Source organism: Siniperca chuatsi, linkage group LG11 (assembly GCF_020085105.1).
Source record: "Siniperca chuatsi isolate FFG_IHB_CAS linkage group LG11, ASM2008510v1, whole genome shotgun sequence".
In the NCBI taxonomy this organism is placed as follows: Eukaryota; Metazoa; Chordata; class Actinopteri; order Centrarchiformes; family Sinipercidae; genus Siniperca; species Siniperca chuatsi.
The window spans coordinates 23,522,018-23,549,675 of record NC_058052.1 but is presented as its reverse complement, the minus strand read 5'-3'; the positions used below and the strand labels follow the sequence as shown (position 1 = coordinate 23,549,675).

The following is a 27,658-nucleotide window of genomic DNA, read 5'->3' as shown; positions in this document are numbered from 1 at the left end:
TCCTAAGTTCATCCTCACAGAGTGGCTAGAATGAGTGTAAACTCTTGGTCTTTTTTTTCAGTTTTCCCACAATTTGTCTCCCATAAATTCCTTTTTTATGATTTTATTTTAATGTTTTTATTATTAGTGTTTGTTCCTTGTAATGCTTGTGGCGCATTTTGTTCCTTTAATGAGCTGAAATTTGATTTGATGCACTGACAGAATACATTACTAAAATGGGAGCAACATGAAGGTAAATGATAATGCATGCAGCAGAAAAGCTAAAAAAAAAAAAAAAATGCATGGGCCTTTTTTGTTTTACACCAGATATTTATGGGGAAGTACCTTCAGTTTGTGTAAGTGAAATTAGACAGCAGACTTGCATGTGGTTTCACTGTTTTCTCATTTTAATGGAGGCGGAAGGTAAGACACACATTTCACTTTAGTTTTCTTACAGACCTGGCCACCCTTCAGTATCTACAAAGTACTTCTTGTTCCTTCTCAAAAGCAAGAGCTACATCCATCGTACATGTTAGAAACAGTTATTTAAAAAAACAAAATAGAAATAAAAATGTACAACATACACTTGATATATATAATATAATTTTTGCTCTTTTTTTTTTTACAGAGGTAAAAATACTAAGCGTAAAAAATGGGTCTAATTCATTACAGGGAGTCGTTTCTTTAATTTTTCAATTTAAATACACACGGAGATAAAGAGGATGCGTTCAGGCACTTGTAAATTGCTCTGACATGTGAGAACACACTCAAACACCAGATGAGAGAGAAAAAAGATTAAATGCTGATGCACGCACACACACAAACACTCTTTCCAATCTGATTGGCCCCGTCCCTGATACATCACATCATCGAAGGATCCGATTATACTGGATAGGTGTTAGTATGTGATAGCATATTCAGCTGATCCCAGTAGCTTTTGATCAAGGAGCAGGAGAGGGAGAAGGGATGTGGGATAAACACACACCAAGGACGTACATACTGTACACGGGACAGGATGTATGAAACAGACACAAACAGGGAAGGAAAAAGGACATCCTCAGGCATTTCAACTACAGTAAGTGACATTTCCTTGGCAAAACAATCAGGGATGGATGTTTGTTACCAGGATTTCAGCTGTTTTCGGGCTCCTGTTCTTTTCCAATGGGACCCTACTGATGTCCTGCTTTTTTTTTATTTTTTAAAGCTTATTGTGTTCCCAGTCACATCCCCAATGCTGTCATCAACCAGGCTTAGACAAAGCATAAAGCACCCAAGCGGTTGTCGGTTTAGTGTGTGAAGGGCGTGATTGGCCAGCTGCAGTGTCACTCAAACAGCAGGTGACACAGGCAGGTAAGGACAGCGTTTTTGTTTTCTCCCAGTGCATGAGTTTGCACAGTTCGACACACCCACTATGACACCAAATAAACAGACATTAACTGTTTCTTTCTTAATTCAGTCGAGTTACTGTCCAACATCTGATGTTACTCTTTGTGGGCATGATGATGTACCAAATCTGGCATGGAGGAAAAATAATAAAATAGCGCACACCAGTCACATGTAACTGTGGTTTCAACGAGTTGTTAATCTCCCATTTACAAAAGAATATCTTGGCCTTGAAGGGGTAGTTTGACATTTTGGGAAATACTCTTATTTCCTTTCTTGCTGGAAACCAGCTACCCTGGTATAAAAGAAAGGAAAGGAACCACAATTTCTAAGAGATTCCAGGAAGTCACTGCACCCAATCCAAGAAATAGTCCGGCACATAACCCCTCATAAAACCACAACTTGTCGTTTTTACACTTCCATTTTTGTATGGATTAAACAAACAAGATATAATGTGTTAGTTAGTGAGCTTTACAGGTGCTGGTAGGTGGATGTTGTTACCTTTGGACAGAGCCAAGCTAGATTTCCCCCTGTTTCCAGTGTTTGCTAAGCTAAGTTAACTGCCTCCCGGCTCTAGGTATCGATCTTCTCACCTAACTCTTGGCAACAAGAGAAGAGGCATATTTCCCAAAATGTGAGATTATTTCAAGAATGACATGTAGGCTTACTTTTTATAAATAAGTGTGAAATAAGACTCACTACTGTGGTGACATTGTACATGTCAAAGGTCATTCATAATTATATGTTTTTTGGGGGAAAAAAAGGTTTTATACTAGTTTTCACTAGTAAGAAGGTTTTAATACCTATAATTGTTTTTAAAATGTAAGTTTTTGTGGGGCGACTGGATGTTTTAAATAATTTTGAACACAGTTTTCAACAAATTTCATTCATTGAACCATTCAGATAACCATCAGTTAGGACTTTGCTGTTCCAAACATGTGACTGGTGGGCTCCATTGGAGGGTGGGGCTTAAAGAGGGGAGCTGATTGTACATAGCAAGCAAACTGGAGTTAGTTTACACCATAAAAACATTTTAAGAGTTCCTTTAATTACAAAAATAGTTTAAACCAAGTTTAAAAGAGTATGTGGTGAGGCTGATTGCTTGGAGAAATAAGCACGCTCACGCTTTTTATTATAGCAGACATCTTCAGAGGGACAGGGGTAAAGTTTGGAGCAAGACTCTACATTTTAAGGCATAACGGGCACCAACTTTAACGGTACTTCCGATTGATTGGTTAGTCCTTGACATGACACGGACTGCTGACTGAGGTTCTGCAGAGAATGAGGAAATCAGAGCCTTAAAATCTCACACTGCTTCTAGTGCATGTTAAGTAAAATAAGCCAAAAAACTGACTGGATGGGTTCCTGGTTTAGGTGATACTTTAGGCACTGTTTGAAATAACGTGAAAGGAGCAGGGAGACGAATGCTAGCATGACTTGAAGCACCGTCTCATTCAGTGAGTAAATCACACCCCAGCAACCTTTTGCTGGGATCAATTTAGTGAAGAAATAAATAGGATAAAAACACAAATCTTTGGGATATTAGAAGATGATTAAGATGAGTACCACGTTTCTTTCAGTGAACAAAGAAGATGTCGATGTTGGAGAGCTATGCGGACTATATACATGAGCTTTACTTTAAGCTGCAGTACAGACAACAAAGGCCTTGGCGCACATTGTAAGCATGCACATATACCATCCATACAATCACACACACACACACACAAACACTTGCACACACACATAAGAGGTGTAGTGTCTGATTTCTCTTGTAGCTGGAGTTGAGCTGAGTGGGCCTGATATTGGAATAGAATATAAACAAAATGGCCACGCATACATCAAAGGAGAGAAAAAAATTTGAACAAAGAAACAATTCAAGTTCTTTGACGCCGAGTCAGTGTACAAAGTATAAAGTACCTGCATATGTGATACATGACATATAGGTCAGCTATAAAAAAGGCCCCCTGAAAAAGAGTGCTCTCTCACTAGAAACAGAGCATGAAATGGCCACGTGGAGAGCTGAGAGAACTGTCTGCCGTAAGGGGGAGCTTATCTTCCCAGGCCGTTCAGAAAATGCACCAACTGTTTTTTTTTGGCTTATTTCAGTGTCTGGAATTTGTAGAGAAACCCAGAGAAACCAAGGCAAGAGAGCGAGCAGCCATGACCACTCGTCCTCTCTGTGTATTTCCCCATCCTTCCCTTTCCCTGTGCTTGCGTTGGGTTTAGGTTTATGTTATTTCCTCCGAGAGGTTTCCAAGCGCAGCTGCTCAGCTCAGGGCCTTGTGTCGGCCTCCGCAGCAGCCGCACCTGAGCCCCGCTCGGTGGCAAGCGTGGAGAGGCGGGTAGAGGCAGAGGCAGGGCGCCACCAGAGACAAGCCGAGCAGCGCTAACCAGCGTGAGCCGAGTCGGCCGCCCCCACTGCCCTCGGCACCGTCACAGGAGCAGGGGTCTGAGTAGTCCCCCTCTGGGTCGGACATGCAGTGGTAGAGCATGGTGTCTGCCAGCCACATGCAGCTGACCCGCCGGATGCACACCCGCACGGGGTCTGGCGCATCCTGGCACCGCCCTCTCTGGTTGTCGGAGATGTAAAAGGACTCGCCGCAGTGCTCACACTGAGCTCGCTCCACCCCGTCCTCTTTCCGCCCCTTCCCACCATTGGTGGACGGGGAGGAGCTCGGGAGGAAGGAGCGGGGCTGGGTGGACACCACAGAGGAGAAGCCTTGGTGATATGAGCCACCGTGGCCCTTGTTGACCAAGGGTCCGAGGGCAGGGTCAGAGTCAGAGGGCGACAAGGCTGGTGCAAGCGGATATGTGTAGTCATGCTTCTGCGCCTCCGTCTTGGCAAAGTGGACATAGGACTCCGAGTCGTCCATTTGGATGAACTTGTCACGCACAGTGGCGTGACGGTAGTCCTCGTAGCCCGTGAGCCAGGGGCGATCCGACTGGCGTCCATGGTGACGCTCGGTTGTTCGCTCCCAGCTGCGCTCCCGAGGGTTGATACGGACGATTTCCTCGTCCTCCTGGAAGGTGACATGACGGGGAAGCCGAGACAACGGCTGAGGAGAAAGAGAATGAAACTTAAACACTGCTAGCTGTAATCAACCCATAGTGTTCAAGTGAACAGTAAACAACGACAATGAATTTCATTTAAAAAAAAAAAATGTTTTTTTAAGATGATTTTTTGTGTGAACTTTTGCCTTTATTGGATAATGACAGCTGCAGAGATGGAGAGAGACAGGGGATGACATGTGGTAAGGACTCAGCCATGTTGGTACACGCTCTACCAGGTGAGCTACCAGGGTGCTCCAAATAAGAATATCTTAAATCATGACAACTGTTTCCGTGTAACTAAATAGCTAAACAAAAATAATTTTTCACGATAAATATAACAGTCTGCATTGGTTTCGTCAGAGGTTTTGTCCATTTTTAGAATCAGAATTTGTCATTTTGGAAGGTGCGCTTGGTCCTCCACTCTCTCAGCATGGCTGTGTGATATAACCAGACATTCTTTGTCTCACCTGGTCCAAGAAGTAGTGGTCTGAGAGCCGGTAGGGGTCGTGGAGGTCGTGGCGATGTCCCAGCATGCACTTGTGTCTCTGCGGAAGGGGCGAGGACTCGAGCGGCTGCATAGAGCTCTCCAGTTTCTGGGAGGAGTTGGATGAGCTGTCTGTGGTGTTCTGAGGGGACAAACAAACACAGGATGCGGGCTCAACGCTGCACTCTGATTGGATACACCAAACAAATAGAGAGGACGCAATGATTGGACAAACAAAAACAGGAAGCCTCGGCGCAGCTCTGATTGGGAAAACAGGAAGCGTTAGCGCTGTTTTTCAAGCCACTTGATCCACATTTGGATCACTGTGTTGAGTTAAACTTTTATTAACAACGTCTGTCATAAAAAACAAAAACAAAATAAAAACAGCAACAGTCACTAAGAAAAACATTGTGGTAATCATCAAACTTAAAATTTAAATTAAATATGTTGCCTATCATGATCCCATTTATTTATAACTTTTCTGGTTAATAAGGTTACCATGGTGACATAAAAGTTAAGTGATGTTAATGCATTTGGCCAAGGATTTTTCATGCTTGAGATAAAGATGGTGGTGTGACTTGATATAAGGAAGCCAGGATTCTGAACAGATCGCAGTATCACCTTTTTTGGCCTCTCCCCTGAGTCCCCCACTCCCCCAAAAACATCAACCTGTCCTCCTTCCCTCAATTTCACTTTCTTCATATTTCCTTCTCTCTTTTTCCGCCACTCTGTGCATGTGTGTGTGTGTGAACAGTATCCTGTCCCCTTTCCGCTAAAGGCTGTCAGGGCTCCACTCCAACTCAAACCTTGGCCAGACACTAGACAGTCGGGCCGCTGCCATGTAGCACTCAGACAGACAAATTTCAGACAGGCACACAGGGGGCCAGCGTCTGTGGGGCGTCGCAGTGCACCAGCTGATAGGCAGGTCGTGAGGACTCCTGTCTCATCATGTCATCCTGGTTATGTGTGTGCATATGGACCAAGATATCCAAGATGTGTCTGACCCAGTGAAAAGCGTATAGGTGTGAGGTTTGAAGTTGGTGCTGAGTAGATTTTATTTATGAATCAAGAGATATGCTGTGCTCACAAGGTCTTTTTTTAACGCAATGATGGCTTGTTTTGTTAAAAAATAAAAGTTTGTTTGAAAATCACTCTCTATTTGTTTAATCTTGCTTTGAGTACCACATGGCTAGTTACCAGAAGTAAACAGAGCTTGAGAAACCTGTATCAAAGGTCAACAAGCTTGTCCGCCAAAGAAATGTTTGGCCATGGCTGAATTTTACATGGTCATCCTCTGCCAGAAGCTCAAAGCAGCTATGAGATGTCTGTGCTTCCTATTTTCTGTGGTTATGTGATTTCATTCCATGAAAAAACAATTCCACCCGACAAGCACAAAGTAGATGAGACGTTTGAATCCAGCTCTTGAAATGTTCCCAGTTTTCTTCAACGTTAAGTGGAAAGACAAAAAGAAACAAATGCCTCAGAAAGAGAGGTAGAGTAGGTTGGCTATTAATGGTAGAGTTGGTGGTTCAAACCCCTGTTCTCCTGCACATGTATTAAAGTGTCCTTGAGCAAGACACTGAGCCCCAGACTGCTGGCAATGTACAGTATGCGTATGATGAAACAAGACTCCACAGACATGCTAGTGGCTCTGGGAGGCTGTGCTTAGGCAGAGTGCTTTGAGCTAAATGCTAACACTAGCATGCTCAAAATGACATTGCTAACATGCTGATGTTTAGCAGGTAATGTTTACCATTTTCACCAACTTAGTTGAGCCTGTTAGCATGCTAACATTTGCTAAATAGCACTAAACACAAAGTACAGCTGAGGGGAATGTCATTAGTTTGGCAAGTATTTGGTCATAAACCAAAGTATTGGACAAACTTAAATTTTCACCTGATGATGGCACCATATAAAAAGTAAAGGGTTCACCAAAGTGATTACAATTCATCCTGAGGGGAACGTGAATCTGTGTACCAAATTTCAGGGCAATTCAGCTAACAGTTGTTGAGACATTCCCTCAAAACCACAAATATGAACCTCATGGTGGCTCTACATGAAAAGTCAGAGGATCCCCAAAGTTATTAGGATCCATTCCTATGGTTCCTTCTGGGAACCATGAATGTCTGTATAGAATTTTGTAACAATCCATCTAGTAGATGTTGAGATATTTCCCTGGATAAGTGAAGATTTTTGACCTGCTGGTGGTGCTTGATGATCTGCTGACTTTTCATCTAAGTCAGTAGGATTCATCCTCTGGGGACTATGAATGTCTACACAAAATTCCAAGGCAATCCATCCAATAGTTGTTGAGAAAGTTCAGTCTTGTCCAAAGTGGTGGACTGACTGACCAAACTAACAGTGCTAAGTCACTTTGAACAAAATGCATCTGCCAAAATGAATGTAACCTAACAAAACAATGCCCCAAAATGGTTGCATCCAACATTGGGGTCAGTGAGAAGCTTTGAATTTTATATTTTGAAATGATTTCCAAATGATTCGACATCTTTGTCACTTGCTGGTTGTCTAATAAATGCTGAGCGTTTCTTCCCCCCACTAAACTGCTCTACGTAAGTCCAACCTACAAAAAAACAGAACTATATTTCTAGCAGATGGGTTACTGTAAGGTAACATATCACCCCTGGAAATCCAACAACCAACATTTTGAAATTGACAAAAAATTCACCCCATGTGTCAAAATCTGGCACTCCAACAAGCCTAAAACCAAAGCTATGAATTATTTGCCAGAGTTATATGATCCAGATCTGGTGTGTGTCTGTCTGTCTGTCTGCTGAAGCTATCCCTATTATATCCTGCTCCCCACATGGATACCGCCATGCTGAGAATTTCCCCCAGCTTTCTTACAAAGCCCTCAGAGCAGCCGGCCAAAAATAACATAACATGCTGCCTCCGCTCCAGGCCCCGCCCCCCTGGAGAAGACATTACTGGGGGAGGAGCTGATATGGTTTAAAACCAGTCCGACTCTGGCCTCCACGGCTGCAACTAATTCAAAACACAGACCAGACTTTCTGCTGCTGCACAACTGCACAAGAGGACAGAGAGGAGTTGAGGGGGAGAGTTTATATTTCTGGACATCCTCCCTCTATATATTCTGGCCCAAGGCTGGACAGAGGGCATTTCGAGTTATTTTCTGACACAAAACATGTCCCGACTCAAAGCTCTGGAGGATTCATCCTTCAACGGGCCCGTCTCACTCTCCTGGGATGAGCCCAGAATTGCTTCAATAGTTTTCACTCCCCCTGTTGTGAATGGGCCAAAATAGAGACAGAGAGAGGAGACGTGCTGAAGGGAGGGACAGAGGAAGGGTTGGGTTAAGTTTAGGTTTGGCGAACGAGGAATCATTTAGGGAAGTATGTCCATCCTAGCTCTCCCCCCTCTGCTACCCCTCCACCATCCTCCCCCGTCCCCTCAAAGGCTGTAAATCTGCTGCAGCATTTCCCCCTGTCCACGACTGCCTGCCTCGCAAACTCTGCCGCCACCGCTAACTTTAGGAAAGGTCATTAGCACAGGCTAAGTGGAACACAGGCAGTACCAAATCCATCAATGTATCCCATAGTTATTACCTTGTGATTTTAGTGTCATTGTAAATGTTAAATTTGACAGTCTGATGGTTGTTCACAAGACAAGATGAGGCTATTTGAAGTCCCATTAAGAAAAGGAGTGAAATACATGAGCCTTGTATTGACGTTGCATTGTTTGGTCTCAATATGTTTTGTCATATCAAGACCTCATATGGTCTATACACATTACTCAGTGGTCTGTGGGGGAGAGACTATGACCACCACCAGATAGAGGACAGCAGTAATTACTCATACCCATATTCAGTCAGAACTCCAGTAGGGTTCTGACACACCAAGCCGACCAAAGCCCACACTTTTCCCAGTGTTTCTGGCACAGTTTGTGCAAGTTGGGGGTTTAGCATGTTTTAACAGTGGTGGAGGCAGTTGGTGTAGAGCGGAGTTCTGTACGGGCCTAAAACTGAGACCTAAACCTGGCGCATTCCCGTGTCTTTAAGACTAGACCGGACACGAGTGGTACTGCCCAATTGGAGACCTGATCTCAACCTGAGACATAAAGCTACAATTTTGCTTTATCTAATTACCGACCGCGTTGCAAAGGTTTGTCTGCACTCTTTCGTTCTTCCCACTGGACATTGTGAATCTAGTGCAACACATGAGAAATTTATTGATAAATTCTAATTGAAAATAAACAAACCCCGAACCCAAACCCAATACTTTTTTGGGACCAGTTGGGTTTCGTCTCGAATAGCAGATCTATAGTGAAGAGAGCTTGCTGGCTGGCTATTCAACCTTGCGGATCAGTGATTTCAGACTACAGGCTAATAATTTCCTCTCATGCAGGAGGAGAATGTATGTGCAGGTGTGCTGGCTGTTAGCTGTAATCTTTGTGGTGTGTTCAAGTACAAATTTTAAAAAGTAGTCATGATGATTCAATGCAAAATATTTCTTCAGTTAGCTTTTGTTGGTACTAGTTCTTGGTGTGCCATAATTGTTTTATTATATTGTTTTATTATTTATCTATCTTTAACTGAAATAGACATGAGCCTCTGAGTCTTATTTTGGGTGAATATGGCAGCTTTTTAAGCAACAATAACAAGGAATTGTCTTGGATTTGTTGCACTGAAAGCTTCCACTTTCCTGAAAACCCGATGCTCCATTTCAGGGATTGCTCCACCCTTTGACAGCGCTGTAGCCTCCCTCCACCCCTCCTCGTGTGTTTGTATGCTTCTCTGTGGTGGCTGTACACTCCCAGCAGAGCACCTATTAGTCTTGGCCCTTACAGACAGCTTGAGTCAAAGATGAACCACGAGGCACTTCCTCTCGTAAATCAGCGGCTCGGCACTAAGCTGGGAAACAGCTGCTAGCTGCTAGTTCGGTGGCGGCTCTCTTTTTCAACTGGGAGGGTGGAGAGGGGGGTTCACCAGGAGAGAGCGAGGTGGTGGGATACAGGAAGTGACCTTGTGACCCTGCCTGCTGCTCCTGGTGTCAGGTTACAGAGTGGGGGGAGGGGGTCCTTGCTAACTTAAGGTAGAGAGACCCTAATAACACACACTCATGTACTGTGGCAGGTAAACGTGACAGGGAGGGGATCCTGAGAGAAGTCCTGAGTTCAAATACTTTCTGCTACATGCACGAAACAGAGTCTTGAAATTTTTTGGATGCAGAAGACTCCTTTGGGGTTTTGGCTGAATAGTTGATCAGTGTGTACTGGAACCATGGTTTACCCCAGTGTCTGCTAGTAGTACTTCCATTTCAATGATGAATCCTAAGAGTGTTTAGATGCAGATTTGAGATGTTGAACAAGTACCGGTAAAAACTGAGCCACAGTCTGACTACTAGGAGCGGACTGCAGTCAAGATAACATCCACTGGAGTCTATACATGGAGTCATTTAGACCAAAAACACCCCCCCTGTGCAGGGGGCTGTGTTTGTCGGGGCATGTTGTTTAAGGTGGACATGAAATCTGATCCAGGAAGTCCAGTTTGAGTGTGTTTAAAGGTTTACAATACTCACAAACAGGATTTTACAACTCTGGAAAGTTACCAAGGCGACAACTATTTTATCTTTCGTCACGACAATCGCAAGGTAAACGGTAGAAATACAGTCTACTTCAGTTCACGTTACAAAGTAATCTTGACAGAAGATACATTTCCAGAGCAGTAAAATCCTTATTGCCAGTGTGTTGTTGCCATGAATAGCCTTCATATTGGATGGATGGATCTGCCTTCCTGGATCGTATTAATTGTCTCACCTGTAACTGAAGCAATCCCACCGACGCAGCCCCTTACATTTTTGTAACGCAGGGCTGTATTTTGTCTGAACGCCCACAAACACTGGAGGTACAGCAGAATGCCAGTCTTTGCGAACTGAACCTTGAAATAACATCCTGGTGCTGCCCACTGCGACTCAAGACTAAAAAATGGGGCGAAAAGAGTTCAGCTTTATGCAAATGTCCTCTGACGCACAGGAGCGACAACCTGGAGACAACCAATCACTTATTTTGATTCCCTTGGGAAATGGAAGCTGTTGAGTTGTTTTCTGCTTCAACTCAAATACGTGAAAGTGCTTCAAACTAAATGAAAGAAAAGTCGCCATCAGTTAGCCTACAAATAGACACTTAGTTATTGTACCTTGGTGCCTTCATCTATGTGCTATCACGCGATAGGCAGTTACAATAGGCAAGTGGTTGTTGAAACAAAAATAGATGGACCTCTATAACCCATAATTCCAACTTGGATACTACATGAATGTAGGAAACATGCTTACAGTAAAGACGTCGTCGTCACCCAGCTCGCCCTCATTCTGGAGTGCTGTAGAGGAGGTTGTGGAGCCTACAGAGAAGAAAACAGGAACATCCTTTCACTCAAGGGTCCAGCACTTTACTCGATGATGCGTTCAAAAGGGTAACCCTGGAGCTCATCCACTGACAGGGAATGGGAGGTAGATATTGTGGGTAAATTAATAGAAGCCAGGGAGATATTACATAGATATTGGAACATCTGGGTGTCCAATCGGTCATCACTCAAGTGAAATAAACCTGAGTGGAGTTTAAACTACAAATTATCACTTCATGCATCTATAAAGTCCAATTACTTTTCAGTGAAGCTGGTGAAGAGTTCACTCACTTCTCTTTCTACATTTGAAAGTTGTTGCTTTCAATCAGAAGCCAAGTTGTACCCCTGATGCTTTAAACCTCTCTGCACCTCTCTGATTAGTGAACATCTTAAATCATTAATTAGCTGAGTGTTCTCATCTTTATGTGCGACATCTCTCTTCATATTAAACTCCTTCAACATTGATTTGGAAAGATATGAACAATGTTTTAGTCATAACTAGGACCTCATGACATTGTCTTACCTTCAGCCAGGTCCTCAATGGCTTTGCGTACCCCCCTGTCAAACGCTCTGGCGTCAGCTGGACTCTGGAAGGACAGGCCACACTTCCTGTCCTCCACCTTCCAATGGTGAAATGTGGGCGTTGCTATGGTGTACACAAGGTCCTTCCTCAGCGGACAGTCCAGGATCACCTGTTTACCCGACACATATCAGCCAATCACAACAAGGAGAAATTTTTCATATCTTATCCTTAAATTAACTTTGACTGACTTTTGTTGATGCTTGTGTGTGTGTTTTACCTGTTTGTCCCGCAGCCGCTCACCACGGATGAGGAACTGGGAAAAGCTGGTGGCCGGCACGGGTGCCAGCTCTGGCAGCAGGAGGCGGCACACCCCAACCCTGCTCAGCGCTCCCCCGTCCTGGGCCAGCCAGCCACCGCTCGAGTCGTCCCGCGTCATCACCACCGCTTTCACACGCACGATGTAGCTGTCACTGGATAGAGAGAGAGAGAGAGGACGAATTATTATTATGATAACTGAGATGTATATGTTTTATATAGTATACAGCAGGGTTGGATTGAAACCTGTATCACAATGGTTTCAAATGATATGGTTTTAATAAGACCAATTTCAAGACATGACCAGGATTTAACAATTTGTATGACAAAACACTACTAAGGATGTGTGTTTTATTATTGCAGAAGGTCAGTCAACCTCAAAACTCTTTAATTTCAACTTTTCATATGCTCATTATATGGAGAAGAAAACGTTTTGGGGATAGAGAACATCTTTAGGGCAATGCTCCCTCTCCATTAAGTAAATGATGTGGATTTTGGATAACAAACCACCAGGTCTAAAAGCAGTGACTCACATGCGTGTATAAGTTCATATTTTTGGGGGCAGAAAATACCTCTGAGGCTTTAAAGTGGGACATTTCAACTCTTCACTGAAGTGCAGGCTAATTAAATAATTTCAGGGCTAGCAGCTCTTTAAGGTATTTTATGGCAGGAAAAAAAGAAAGTTCACTAGTTCGCTTTCTGTATCTGTGGCCAGAGAGGAACCTCAGTCACATTACAGGTGAAACCAGCTAAATGACTTCCAATATTAAATATAATTCTTGATGCTCGTGATATGCTCAGATGCTCAGATGCTGCTGTTATCACTATGTTCATTAGTATGTTCGATTAAATTTCAATCAATCAACATTTGGGAGCATAACCACCTCAGAAAACATGTTTGGTTGCAGAAAATTTCTGCTACGCACCTTCTGCCTTCTGACTGCATGTCAACGTGGGGTAGATATCAAAATCTTACACATCATTGCATAATCAGAGTTAAATAAACAGCTACATTGATATAAAAAAATAATCCAGTCCAAGTCATTATGAGATTCCTTTTGTGTTACAGAATGTCCCCGTTTGACTTGTATCAGGTAACACATCAATTGCAGAGAAACAACCACTTCCTACCATTGTGAAACCACAGAAAACATACAGAAATGTACAGCTACCAGATAATATCAACATGTGGTGTGCAAGTTCTTTGTACTAATACAAAGAATTTGTAATGGTAGGTGTGTAAAATCCACAGGAACAAACAAAAAGCAAACAAAAAACAAAGAAAGGCAAATGCTTTTATCTCAAAAACAGCACTCAGCAAAGCTACCAGGTGGGAAGCTGAAAATGTGTATTTAAGCCTTAAAACAAATATTTTCCATGCAACACAAAAACTCTTAAGGCAACAAAAATTCTTCCTCAGGCAGCAACTACCACTTCATCCTGGCCTTAACTTGTAAAAAATTGACAATCCTGTAAACTCAAACTTGACTTAATTTTTCTGGCAAGTGTCTAAGAGTGTGTTAATGCCACAACAGTTTATTATAGAGCTGCATTCACACAGTGGCAGAATGTTTGAGGGTGTCTCAATTCACGACTTTGTCTGGTCCTCGCTGTGCTGAGGTGGGAGGTGTTGCACCGGGACAAGTCAGTACGAAAACACACACACACACACACACACACACACACACGTATATATTTTATTAATGTGGCTGTTGTTTAGGCAGTCATCTACTAACTAACTTGATCATGAGACAAGATGAATCACAATCTGCATGGCTTACTACCTCGGCTAAACATTTTCCTGGGGTAACCCTGTGATTATTTGTAAAAATGTCCAGTGGCCTAGTGGTTGCATATACAGTAAATCGCAACGTCCCTGGTTCATTTCCTGCCAGGGACCTTTGTTGAATGTCATACCATTCTCTCACACCCTGCATTTCCTGTCTGTATCTCTGCTGTCAAAATAATAAAGTCCGTTATCAAGGAAAATTACAAAAAAAAAAAGAAGATTTGTGAAGAAGTTCTCCACTTCAAATCATCAAATGAACTATGAATAAATAGTAGAAATAAGCAATTTGGGCCATTATGTGTCATTCATTTCAGAGATTTTCTAAATGCAACCTAGAGGTTATCCAAAGACAATGCCAGATGTTTCCTGGTTGCAGCTTCAGAAATGTGAGGATTTGCTTCTTTTCTCTGTTTTATATTGTTGTAAATATCTTTGGGTGATATGACTGCTGGTCAGACAAAACAAGCAATTTGAATTTGTGACCTTGGGCTCTGGGTGGCATTTTTCACTATTTTATGACATTTTTTAGACTACTAAAAAACTACTTCGTTTAATCACGAATGAACTGATTAGTTCATTAGTTGCAGCCCTCTTAGCTGTACTACTGATGTTACTACACACCAGTTAGTGTACAGTGGATTGGAGTCGTAATCAGACACAAATCATACAAACTGACAGATAATACAGCTGCAGTTTAGTCTATATAGCAGTACAAAACAATACATGACAAAAACTCCCTCTGCAGTCAACAGAGTCATCAGTGCTTATAACAAGAGACAATACAATGGAGGTTGAATGGTAAAATACAAGACATTCTCAAGCATTATCATGACTGCCACCGCCCTCACAGGGACACAATGAACATGCTCACAATACACATGAATGATCTGACAATAACAGGATGTACCTCTGTGTATTCCATCGATGCTGCACTGTGTGTGTGTGTGTGTGTGTGTGTGTGTGTGTGTGTGTGTGTGTGTGTGTGTTTGTGTGTGGGCGGGTGAGGGAGGGAGGCAGAAAGAGAGGCAGAGTGGGAGTGAATGAGGGAGGTGTTGTTATATAATTAGCTTTCAGACAGTCCCAGGGATTTGATGTACACACACACACACACACACACACACACACACGTGTGCAGGTGGCAAAACTGGTTCACCAGCTCCCACCCACACACATTCATAAAACAGTGAATGACAGACTGACTGGGCGACAGCAGACAAACAGCTCATACAGAAAAGCTACTACACTCTCCTACACACCAGGTTTGTGCTTTCGTGTAAACAAATGCACACACTTAAAATAAATGCATCCTCTCAATCCACTTCATTAAATTAGACTTTTCCATTAAGATATTAAAGTTTTGTTGTATTGGGGCAAAGGTGGGACATACCTTTGTAAGAATATTTTTACTTAGTTACTGGCAGACTGGAGCTTTAGTGATACAGTTTCATTTGCCATGTCAAACCACAAAGGGCGGAGGCAAATAGTCATTCAGGTTCTACATAACCACGTGGGAAACTTAAATGGCAACAAAGGAAATAATATAATTAAAAATAGAAATATCAATTTCTATTGTTTCTTTCTGGGTAGCAGTGGGCCGCCTTTCTGGATAACAATGCATTTGTGCTATTTTTGTTTCATATTGGTTCAAAAGCCTTTGCATGATGGAAACAACTAAAGAAATAAAAGAGATTTAAAGAGTAGGTTTGGACAGGTTATGAACTGACTAATAGAGTCTGGAGCTAGCTATTCATCTTGAAATAAACTCGCTAGTCGTGTGTTTATATATATATACACACATATACACACACACACACATATATATATATACACACACACACTGACACTGAAAAATGTTTAGTGTGAAAATCCACACTGCTGCTTTTATATGAAAGTACGTTCAACATGACTCAAACAAATGAATGACACATTCACATACAGAACCACACATCTAGTCCACCCACATACAGAAATAACACCAAATTCTGTGCTATATAAGCACATGTGCTTTAAGATACACGATACTGGCTATCAGCTCTCTGAGATGAACTTGTCACATTTTGGGCTGTCTTGTGACCCATGTTCAGAGCCCCGTCTGCCGACAGGCCCTGTAATCTGTGGTTGGAAGTGGAACACACAGACAGCCACAACCAGCAGCAACGCGCTACTTTAATACACTTGGGAGTGACCACACATTCTGGCACAAATACACACGCATACATTTGGGAACTGTGAATCTAATTCTGTCCAACCGAATGCGGCACAAGGTGCCGATGCTGAAAAAGGACTGTGACGCCCACTTTTAGAAAATGGGATTTATACAGTATTTATAATCACCTCTTTGTGCAGAATTAACATTCACACAATCATTAACTTTATAGACACTTTATCCAAACATTATTATGGCTGCCTAATTTTTGAACAAAAACGTGTGCTCCTGGTGATTTACAATTATCCAGTGCTCAGACTGTGTTATGTTTTAGGACTGCAAGCACTTTTCAAAGTCCCTTTTAGGTGGGATGAGGATGTACAGTGTTGCGTCAAAAAGTTGAGTGATGACTCAGTTCAGAAGGAAGATGGGGGGGGGGGGGAGTCAACACCTCGCGGATAAGGAAAGAGCAGGCAATTCATGCATCACATCCTCTTCTAATTTAATATGAGGTGTTGCCATCAGGTCAAAGGTCTTTAGGGTGCAAAGACTGGTGATTTACAGCCAGACGACTTCCTCTCACAGTGACTCACAACCTCCTCCAGCTAGTGTAGGTGCCATTCAGTATAATAACATAAAGTTTGAACTACAGTACAGTGAGTATCGTGGCAGTCACTCACAGCACCAAATTCAACGGCTGGTATGCAAACACAGTTTCATCCAGCACACTGAAGCCATTATCTTCGCCTCACCCACAGATGTACAATAGGTTGTAGGTGCCCTACTTCCATGTTCACTTTTCATAGCCATTTGTATACTTTTTCTGGTGGAATGAATGATGCTGCTTACTATGGGTACAATTCAGCACTATTACTTATGCATCATATGCTAGTTAGAGCTGCAATAATAGAGGTTTTTGGTCACTTTAGGGTAGTGGAAACAAGCTGTAAACAGAACACTGATATATTACCATCTTGTTAAGTTGAGATGGCTAATGTCTTAGCAAACTGTTGAAAGATTTACACATCCAGCAGACACAGAGCAACATTAGCATTCATGTTGAGTTGTGTCTAACGCCACTTGGCGAATGCAAGTCCAATATTCACTCTCCTTTTAGCTCTGTGTTGGTCTCTACCTACTCCTGAGGAAAATATCTTGCTACTTTGTTAACCAGCTAGTTGCTAACTTTGTCAATCAGTTCTTTGCTGCTGGGCAGGCAGCATACAGTTTGATTTCAGAGCTTCTGAAAACAACTGCCGTCTGCAGCTGAAAACAATGTTGATAAGAGCGGTGAGACTGGAAAACCAAAACAATGAGCTGAAAAACATTATGAAGCTCCGTAGAGCTGAGGAGAGGCCAGATGATAATACAATGTGGGTTCATCATGTCAAACATTGTTAATCAAACATTTTGATTATAGCTGCTTTTAACAAAAAGCTAGCCAGAATTTAAGAGAGGGGAGTATTTTTCAGTGGCATTTCTTCATCTTGGCTGTAAAGTGAAAACAACATAAGCAAACAGCTACTGTACAGCGGAATTAAACTTGCATCTGCCGCGTTAGCTAAAATTAGACAATTGATTGTCTCCCTGCGCTCTGTAAATGAAGTACAAACAATTCTATATCACACAAACTTGTAACTGAGGTCTCCTTGGTTTCTGTGTTTCATAGTTATTGGTCCACTGCTGTGTTTGAAGCGTCCACTCCATAGTTTTTGTTTCTATGCCTGGTCCACACCTTGCAAACAAGTCTGTCTCATAATTAGGAAATGACCTGTGGGAGGAGTACACACCTGTAGACTCCTTGCCAAGCCACAATAGTGCACCAACAATGAATTCTTAAGTTCCAATATGGTACATTTATTTGCCTGTAAGCCATGTTAGCAGCCACCTTTTGTCTGTATTTTACAATCAAAACACCACGAAATTATAGCTGTAACGAATTGTAAATATACTTTTAGAGCACATACTATTAGGAGTGCTACTTACTGAGCTGGACCCTGGTTATCAGGTCTGGAATCCAGCTCATGTGTGACAGATAAAAAGGCCAGTGAGGGCAGCCCAGCCATGTGTGATAAGGGCGGCTATACTTCCTCTGATAAGGAATGACTGGCCGCGCCTCTGCATGATCAACAGAACCACACACACACGCACACACACACACCCCCGCACAGGGTCTGCCTCTCTCTGTGGAACTCCACACACACACACACACACACACACACACACACACACACACACACACACACACACACAGCACATGCCCTGTTTGCAGCAATCAGGAAGTGACTCCATAATCAGGATTATTTCATTATTGGTTTGTACTTTCGATGCACTGAATGCTGACAGTGTTTCACAGCACGGGCTGACACTCCCGGTACGGGGACAACGGCAGTGCCACATAAACATAAACATATAGTTGATTAAATGTTGTTTATCAAGTGAAAATAGCAACCATGTGCTAGTGACAGCTACTTAAATGTGAAGATTTTTCAGATTTTCTCAGTTTCATACCATCAGTATTTCTGGTTTTGTTGACTATAGTTCAAACTCTATTAGCATGTGTAAGGCCTTACTTTGAGCTCAGCTAACTTGATCTTTTTGACCTTTTATTGACTACATAATCAAAAAATTATTAAATAGTCTCCCTTTTATTTCTATGTCCTGCTGAAAAGTTCCAGCGCTAGTTATAAACTGTGTAGCTCAAAGAAATGTAAAAAACAAAAAAACGCATATGGATTTGAGGTTGAGAATACACATTTTCTTCACATACAGTATGTACTATATATATGCACAAGAATTATTTATTATTCCGGATTTATTAGCGTTGGTACTGGACAACTTAAATACTGCAATTCAATGGAGTTTTGTGAAGGTATTTAAATATATTTATGATATAAATGGGGTGCTAGGAAGGAACAAAAAGGAGGAACTGATCAAAAGTGAGGACAAAAATGTGTGATGGGATAATCAATTTTTTATAGTAAACAAAGAACTACAAATAAGCAGTTTTAGACAAAATTGGGTGAATTATGTAAAAGTGATCCATTTTTGTGACATTTTAGCTACATACAACACGAGGAATTAGCCAACAACTTTGTTAAGATCATTCTAATTTTGGCTTTCATTTATATTTTCATTTCAATGTGAGAATGTAAAGGAAATAAACAGAGAGAGAGAGAGAGGGGCTAAGCAAGTTAATTCACAACTATTGACACTGGAGGTTACTGAGGGGAAGTTTGATCGGTTTTCTGTCAATCAGCTGATGTTATATGGAACGCTCACATGTCTGGGCAGCACAAGACTCATGCTGCTGGTGTGAGTGAGTGTGAGTGTGTCAGTTGACATGACAGAGAGGTCTCTAATATGCAGAGGAACGCCAATGGATAACATCCCATACCCAACCCACCGATCACAATTGTGTTGCAGCTCCAACATGTTATCCAACAGCCTGTAACTGCACTCCAAGAGGAAGCCGTCGTCCCTAAGGTGATTCTGCAGCCCTGTCATCTCTATCGAGGTGTAAACCATACTGAAAATAAGCTGATTGGTTCTAAACCTCTTAAAAGCGACTGAAAAGCTAACCAAGACCCTCTATAATGCCTCATATCCTCTTGTGCTGTGTTAGGCTTACAGATTTGGGTCAAATTTAAGTGATGAGGGGCTTTCTAATGTTCTCTGCAATTATGATTGACATCCGTTACAATGTCAACCCTGGTGTGTTTGATCAGGCAGTCTTCATTTACATAAACTGTCAGATATCAGTGGTTTATCTTGTAATTTCGACGGCCTGTGGTCCCGCTCCAGGGCACCAAACCAACTGAAAATGATTTGCATAATGAACACTAGGAAGTCTGTTCTCTTAGGGCTTCCCTAGTCTAAATATGCTGGTATATTTACCACTATACATGATGGGCTGCAATGTTTCCTGATGCTATTTGTGGTTAGTTTTAAATAGCCTGTAGTCTTTCTCTATTATGTGTTGAAGGAATACTTTAAATTTTATGCTAACATGAAAACATCCAGTTTCCAAGAAGCATAAAATTACTGTGAATCATTGCATTTTAACTAAATATGAGAGTACTGTTTGAAAGTGGGGCAATTTTTTCACAACAATAAACCCTTTAGTGTAGGTGAGCTCACCGAAGATCTGAAGCTGTATAAGAGTGACTAAACATAAATCAGGACAGGGGAGGACTGAGACTGACTTGTATGTTGCAGGAATAAACTCTTTAGCCTACACAGAAAAATAGTTTCACATACCGTTAGCCAAGTCATCAGTCACAAAACCAAACTAGACAAACATTCAAATGTATCTCCTTTCCTTAAAATGTCATATGTGGAGAAACATTGTCATTGGTGGAAGATAAGCTAAATTATAAAAGCAACTGGCCTCACTGTCTCATGTCTTTTTAGACAGATCAGAAAGGATAAATCAGCCAGAACGACAGAGCACATAACGTACAGTAGCATTAGTCTATACATAAGCACAAACATTACATGCATGCAAAGTGTACTGTATTCTTTGATTTAAGTCAATCATCCAGGTACTACGATGTCAAACTAAAGAGTATAAACCTGAACTGGTTACTGAAGACGTGAAAGTTCACAGAGTTCATTCACCAAAGAGCTGAAAGGAATTTGAGGCTTCAATACCCAGCACGGTGGATGGTCGTATACTTGGTGTGACAAGGGAAAAACACACTGAGTGAAGTGAATGAAAACTCAAGCTATTATAATCTTGGTCATCCAGTCAGCTGATGAGCAGAGATTGGTAAAAAAACAAAAAAAACAAAAACAGGCAAACAATCCGGGTCCATTGTTTGGTCTCTAGATATAAACAGCTCAGGCCATTATATAAAGGCTTCGGATAGCAACCAGTGATGAGCTGCTCTGTAAAAACACAGGAAATACTGTGAACAAGGATCTGTTCCACATGATGCGTGTGTGTGTGTCTCCATGTGTTTGTGTGTGTGTTGGGGTGGGGGGGAGGACAGAGAGAGAAAAAAATGCAAAGGGTCTGCAAAGGACATGGAGTGTGTGTCGATATTCTCCCTGTTTGTGTGTGCATTATATGTTTGTACGCTTGAGTGTGACCTATATGTTACTAACATCATATGTTATGCTATTTATCTGTGGCTTCATATACAACAACATCATATGGACTTGTAGACTGTTGCTGTAATTAAGATAATACCAGCAAAGTACTGTGCCTGAGTTTTGTAGCTTGCCTGTTATTTATTTCTTATTTCTGTGGAGTTTCATGTTTTCTTTTGTTCTTTCTCCATGCTGTTTTCTCCTCAGTTTTGGAAATTATGTGATCATCTGGCCTAAAACAGTAATAAAAGAGAGTGTAAGCTGCTAAATAAGCCCCTCTGAGTCTCTCTTCCCACACTTTCTCAACCACCAGGACTATCTACACAATGACGCCAGCTGTAATGACTTCAGTCTCACCAACTTAGTGGTTTCTGAGTCCTTGCATGATGGTCACCCCTCATGGAGTGGACGTAATGACTATACATGCGGACACTATTTGCACTGTATTTAAATATGTTTACATATACATATTTTTCTTCTTTTTATTGTATTCCTTATCTATTCATTATTTATTATTCATTTTCTATTCCCTACATATCTCTGCTGTTGTGAGACTGCAATTTCCCCTCAGGACAAATAAAGAGCTACCCTACCTGACCCTATCCCTCTCTTTCCACACTGTCTTGGGAATAGTTACATTTATGTACTCTTTTTACAGTATATGCAAATACTAGATACATAAAACACATTTTATAGCCACAACTAAAGTTTGACAATAGGAAATATTCAGCAGTCTAAAACAGCAACAGAAAATGTCAGGTTTCATGGCCAATCCCTCAGTCAGAAAGACCATTTTCTACACTACTATAAGCCTCAATAGACCAGAATGCAATGCAGTTCCAGCACATGTTGCACTCGAAGTCAGGGGGTGCAAGTCTCACTTTTTAAGTACAAAAAACACCCTCTTTTGCCGTTATTGCGATCAATCTTTCTACATACTTGTACAATTAACACATCCAGGTCCTCTGGCTCGTTGTATTGTATTGTGGGAAATGTAGGAAATCACTTAAGCAAAATAAGAGACATGGCAGGCTGAGGGACAAGTGGGTAGAACAGGACAAGAAAATTACTTTCAATACACACCTAGTTTTATAAAAGTGTCAGAGGTATCTAAGGCTGGATTATTATTTTACCAAAATGTGCAGTTGTTACATAATTGAGTGATGCTCCAATGTAGCTGCAGCTCTATGTTAGAAAATGATACATTATCTGCAGGACCAAGAGTGGTGATGAATTTACACTACTAACAACTGCTGGTAGAGAAACCTCTTCTATAGTAACTATAATTTATTATAAATTGTTCTGCCAATTATGCATCGTTTTGGTGATGAACTTTTCCACTGTCCCGAAATTCCACACGTGTTAAGTTTATTATAGTCTCAATATCAAATGCTGCTAACGTAGAAAAATATGTGCGTGAGGAACAGAACAGTCCTGCTGAGGGAACATGCAGACCTGCTAACTCCTCGCTGCTGTGTTTGCCAGTTGATGAGTGCATATTGTTCAGGGATGGATTATATTTCGTTGCTACGTTGACCTTAGCTGAATGTCACCGGGCATCTCCTGTCCAATACTGACTGTGCACATGCTGACCCTGCAGCAGCAGACACCAGATCAATACATCCTCTGTTCGTGTTGTGACTCCACAGGGTGTGTGTGTGTAAGAGAGACCTTGCACTTCTATATAAAAAAAAAGGTAATAAATGTCCTCATAAGGACAGAGCAAAGAGGCACATCCTCCAAATTGAGGACATGATGGCTATGGTTATAGTTTAGTTTAGGACATTTAGTCAACAAAAGGCCCTCACAAACAGAACGTATGTGTGTCTGTCTGTAATCACATTGCCTGCCGATAGCAAAACTGACACATCAAATCTGACTGCTCCATTAAGCAGGTGAGGCATTCAAATGTGTGCATGTAACTCAATCTCCACAGCATGCATCAGCAGAAAGAAAAGTCCACTACTGTTAAACTACAGACATACGATTAACCCCTCAAAAAGTAAGAGAGGTAGTGAAATATCTAACCTGTGACACAGGCTACATAATCAGAAGAAAGGCTACACTGCTTTTAACATGACACAAAAAGGTATAAAAAGGTGTGTCTTTTATTTCCTGGCCCTGCCTTAATCCCATAACAGACTTTTATTTCTGATAAGAAAACAGCAACACCCTGAGTAGCAGATAACCGCACACTGATTCACTTCCTTCCAGCAAAAAGACAATAAACGCTTTTGTATGAAGCAGCAGTACCAAAAGGTTGCTATCAACATTTTACAGAGGCTAGCTTACATTTGTAGAGAAATGTTGTTGAAATTTACTGTACAATGCAAAATTAATAGCAATAAAATAACCTGAACTGACCATTGTGTACCGCTGCAACTAAAATAAATTTAAAACATATGTCAAGTGTTCTTTTACCATTCTGAAAATACAGTAACTCATCAATGTTTTAAAACAACACAGTTCAATAAGCCTTTAAATACTCCTCCACTATGCAGTCCATAGGCTTTTAACTGTTAGCTAGCCTAAGTGACATGAGACAGATGGTAGCAGGCCAATGATAGATGATTGTGTTAAATGCATTCATATTTAGATATGAATACAGACTGCGGCCACAGGACTGCAGCTGTTGAGAGGTTTTAGGGACAACCCAGTCTGGATATTAGTCAGTCAATGAGAATCAAGAGATAAATAGACATCTGTCAGTCAAGAGTTATATATATCAGCATCAATGCTAATTTAAAATTTATATATACTGTAGATAATAGCATTGGCATTTATTAAACTTCATGTTGTAAATGTTAAATAAAAGTTTGTTTCAAGTTTAGGTTTAACAGTAAATAACTGTTGGCTAATAAAAAAAAAAATGAAAAGAAACCGAGTACATGAATGAGATTGGTGAAATCTCAATAAAATTATTTTCAAAAAGCTTCGGGAGATAAGACTGGGTCAGGGTTCGATGATAGGTTACATATTTTCCCATCACTCTTATATAACTGTAACACAATGAATCTTTATTTCCATTTTCAACTGAAATTCATTGCTAGCAAATAAGAGGCTGAGGTTGTGTTAGCATAATGTGATTTATATAATTTTAGTGGTGACAAAATTGTTTGACGGATATATGGGAAGATTTTTTTTAAATAATTTCTTGAAAAATATAGTATCATAGGACAAAAAATCTTTAGTTTTGCTAACCGAAAGTCAATAAAATGGCCCAATTTGCACATCACGCCATGAGAAAAGAACTACATATCATCACCATAGAAACGCTTCCTCGCCCGGAAGTGAAGGGCAGTTTAGAACTCAGGGTTAACGCAACTGTTTATTTAGAAATTTACGACTAAGAAAAGGCCATAAAGATATATACCTAATGTCAGGGAGGAACATGGGGGACGTTTAAACACTTTCCGAAGGTACAAGACACCTAAGAGTGAATTCAGGTTAGTTCTAACACGTTTCCTACATGGTTGCAGCTAGCCTCAGTGTGTGCCTCTCATGTATTAGCATTACATTTTGCTAATACAGGCTGGGTTTCAGCACCTTTCTCCTCCTGGCCCTGTCTGACAGAGTCTCTGTACGCTGGCTTCGTGAAGCCGAGTACGGCCACCAGGCATGAATGGGGACGCGCTGGAGGTTAGAGGGCTTTTATGAATGAGCCGGCGTCACGCCACAACAGCGCAAACATCCCTTACGGTGCCCTTCGCCCTTCCACCCCCGCAGAGAGATCTGCAAAGCAGGCATTCCTACCGAGCACAGCCCCGTGTAGTCTGGCAGAGACAGACAAGTTGTCGATATAGGCTAATGGAGTTGTAAAAAGGCAAAATGAGAGACAATAATTTAAATGACTTGCCTGCTCATTTGTGTCTTAAAAAGAGATAGATTTTTGGTGAAGGCTTGTCTGCATACCTACATTGAAAAACACGATTATAATCTCCCCGTGTTTAAACATAGTGGTCTATTCGTGTTTATTTTACCAGTAACATTCACACGAGGGCTGTACCCGCTCTGCCACATGCCCAGTGTTAAATGTAATTCAGATTAAGCTTCCAGTTCCTTCTCGGCAAAAGCTAATTTTAAGCTTCAAGCGCTTCCATATGGGCCTATGGGTGCCGTATAAACAGGTCTGTGGGCCTACACATTGTACGGCTCTATACTTGCTACATTTCGCAAGACGCAACAGCACGATCTACGGGTCTGTCCGTCGGACAGACACGAGCTTATGAGGCTCGACACAAAGAGAAACAGACGCTTATTTTTCAGGGCAAGTCGTTTACAATCGGTAGCTATTTTTTATGAATGGAGCGCGGTAGGCTATGCAAATGAGGGCGATTGAGAAAGAGATGGCGGATGAGGCATATCGGATATCTCATATCCTGTGAGACCTCCCCCTTCGGTTGAGAAGCAAACATACAGATGTGGCCAAATAACGAAGGCAAATCGCTTCTGTAAACGCCGTCGGGTTTTTATTATTTTTTTTACTGAACAGTGCACAAACAAGAGGAGCGTGAGCTCGCTGCTGTTTGTGTATTTATAAAAGGTGTAACTTCGGGGCGTGTTTGAGTTTCTAAGTTACGCTGCAACAGGGCCTGCTCTCTCGCTTCAGATCCTTTCAGAAAATGTTTCCGATCCACCCACGCTTATTCCCCTCCTCCTCCTCCTACTCCTCTTCTTCTTTCTCTCTTGCCATCTGAACACTAGTCTACACCAAGGTGGGGGACCTAAAAAAAACCTCTTCTCTACAGCACTGTCAATGCATTGCTTTACAGAAGCATCAAGCACCAAATCTCATCGAGTGAATAAAATAAAATATAATGCAAAACATACATGAAGCGTTGTAGAGGGGAGTTTTATGCTGCACATTCCACCAAGTTGCCCTAATCATCTCCAACTTGTAGACACTGGCAGAAGCTAAAAAGACATACAGATAGAGATATCTTTGAGCCACAGTACTTACTCGTTTGGGTGTGTTTCTTCTATCATTTTCTCGTTTCACCTCAGGTAATGTACCACGGCGGTTGCATACTTTTCGCTCGTCATTCTTTCACCGCGGCTCCTCCGATTCCGTCTCCAATTCCGCATAAATCCCCCCAGCGCCTTTGTGCGAGTGTCGGCTCTTTGGCTTGCCTTCGACTGGCTGTGCCTCCGTCTTCTTTTCCTCACTTTCCCCCTCTTTCTCTCCCGAAGCCACCCCGTTTCTTCTGGATCGCAAATGCCCCTTTCCTATAACTTTAATACCCCATCGCCTTCAGTAGGTAACGTAGCCTATACAGACAGTTTAGTAGCCGAATCCAGCTCTTCTCTTCTCCCCCCCCTCCCCAAACACACACACGCGCACACACACACACACACTCACAAGGCACTCTCTCCGTTTTTAAATCCTAAGGCGCATGTTTTCACCGACGACTCCGGTTCCAGTTGTGCGTAAAAAGCGCGTCGTCGCTGTTGTTACCGAGGGGTGGCCCCGCTAGAGCCCCATCTCTCTCTACTCCATGTTGGATTGCAGGCAGCAGAGCTGCTCCAACTACGCCGGTGGAGGGGAGGAGGGATGGGGAGGGAGAGGAGGGGGGGGGGGGTGGGGGGGTGGTGGGGGGGGCGGAAGCGTTGACGTCACTACATTTTGGTGGAGGGCCCACGATGGCTGCAAGCCGTGGGGGCCCTTGATAAATGACCCCCCCTCCCTCTTTTCCCTTCTCCGGATCCTTGATCTCAAATCCGGACATGTCACCTTTGTTCTCAAATGAAAATCCTATAAGTTCCTGTTGGGATATTATAGATAGGCTATTCCATAGGAAATTAAAAATACCACGGTAAAGCGGTCACTGTAAACTCGCCAATCAGCTCGTTAGGCAGATTATAAATTAGGTTACTGTAGGTATATAGCACAGAAAATGCCAGAGGCACACAGTTGCAATGCTCGTCACTTGGAGTTGGTTATCATAAAATAGTGGGCCTATAGACTGAATGATCATTTTAGTCTTCATAAAGTCCAAATGCATGTATGAAGAAACAAAAAAACCCCAAAACATTATTTAAGGGGTTTTCTGGTTAATCTTGTTAACTTTTTACCCCCACATCTCTGAGAGGCTCTCAGGTAATCCATTGTGTAGTCGCTTATTGCCTTTGTGAAGTGAACTAGTCTGCGGATTGAGCTTTTTAAACACCTATTGATCTCCTAAAGTGTGGGGAAGTTAGATGATTAGCCACTTTTGTTTTCGTTGAGTGCTGCCAGATTTGTGTTCCTGCCCTAAACAGTTGCCAGCATTGTTTTCAGGTTCATGCCTGGGCAAAAAAAGCAACACATCTTAATTTAAAACTGTGGTCGTGTAGCGCCCTCAACTGGTGATTCCTACATCCTACATGTTTGGAGTAAAGGTTTTGACCAAAGGATTGCAGTAAACGATAGTACTTTAACTCCTTTTTAAAAAGTAAAATATAAATTCTGCTTTTTAAAATATGTCTTAATACTTTTTTGATGACATAATCCTCATAATAAGTAGACATAAACTCAAAGT

General features: G+C 41.8%; 1 protein-coding gene and 1 long non-coding RNA gene across 3 annotated transcripts in view; one reads left to right on the top strand and one right to left on the bottom strand.

The window, feature by feature from the left end:
* Positions 1-363: 363 nt before the first annotated feature.
* LOC122884147 (sprouty-related, EVH1 domain-containing protein 2-like) lies at positions 364-26,684 on the bottom strand. The gene is made up of 6 exons (XM_044213594.1): positions 26,101-26,684; positions 12,074-12,266; positions 11,797-11,965; positions 11,206-11,270; positions 4,881-5,039; positions 364-4,418 (listed from the first exon to the last, which is right to left on the bottom strand). Exons 1-6 carry the CDS (start codon positions 26,124-26,126, stop codon positions 3,630-3,632), a joined length of 1,401 nt encoding a protein of 466 aa, XP_044069529.1. The 5' UTR covers positions 26,127-26,684; the 3' UTR covers positions 364-3,629.
* Positions 15,681-27,658, top strand: part of LOC122884150 — a 121,662-nt gene continuing 109,684 nt past the window's right edge. Inside the window, exon 1 of one of the 2 annotated variants that reach the window (XR_006379822.1) lies at positions 15,681-24,586. This is a non-coding gene — a long non-coding RNA (uncharacterized LOC122884150). The remainder of the gene's footprint in view (positions 24,587-27,658) is intronic. The other variant, XR_006379821.1, reaches the window with a different exon arrangement.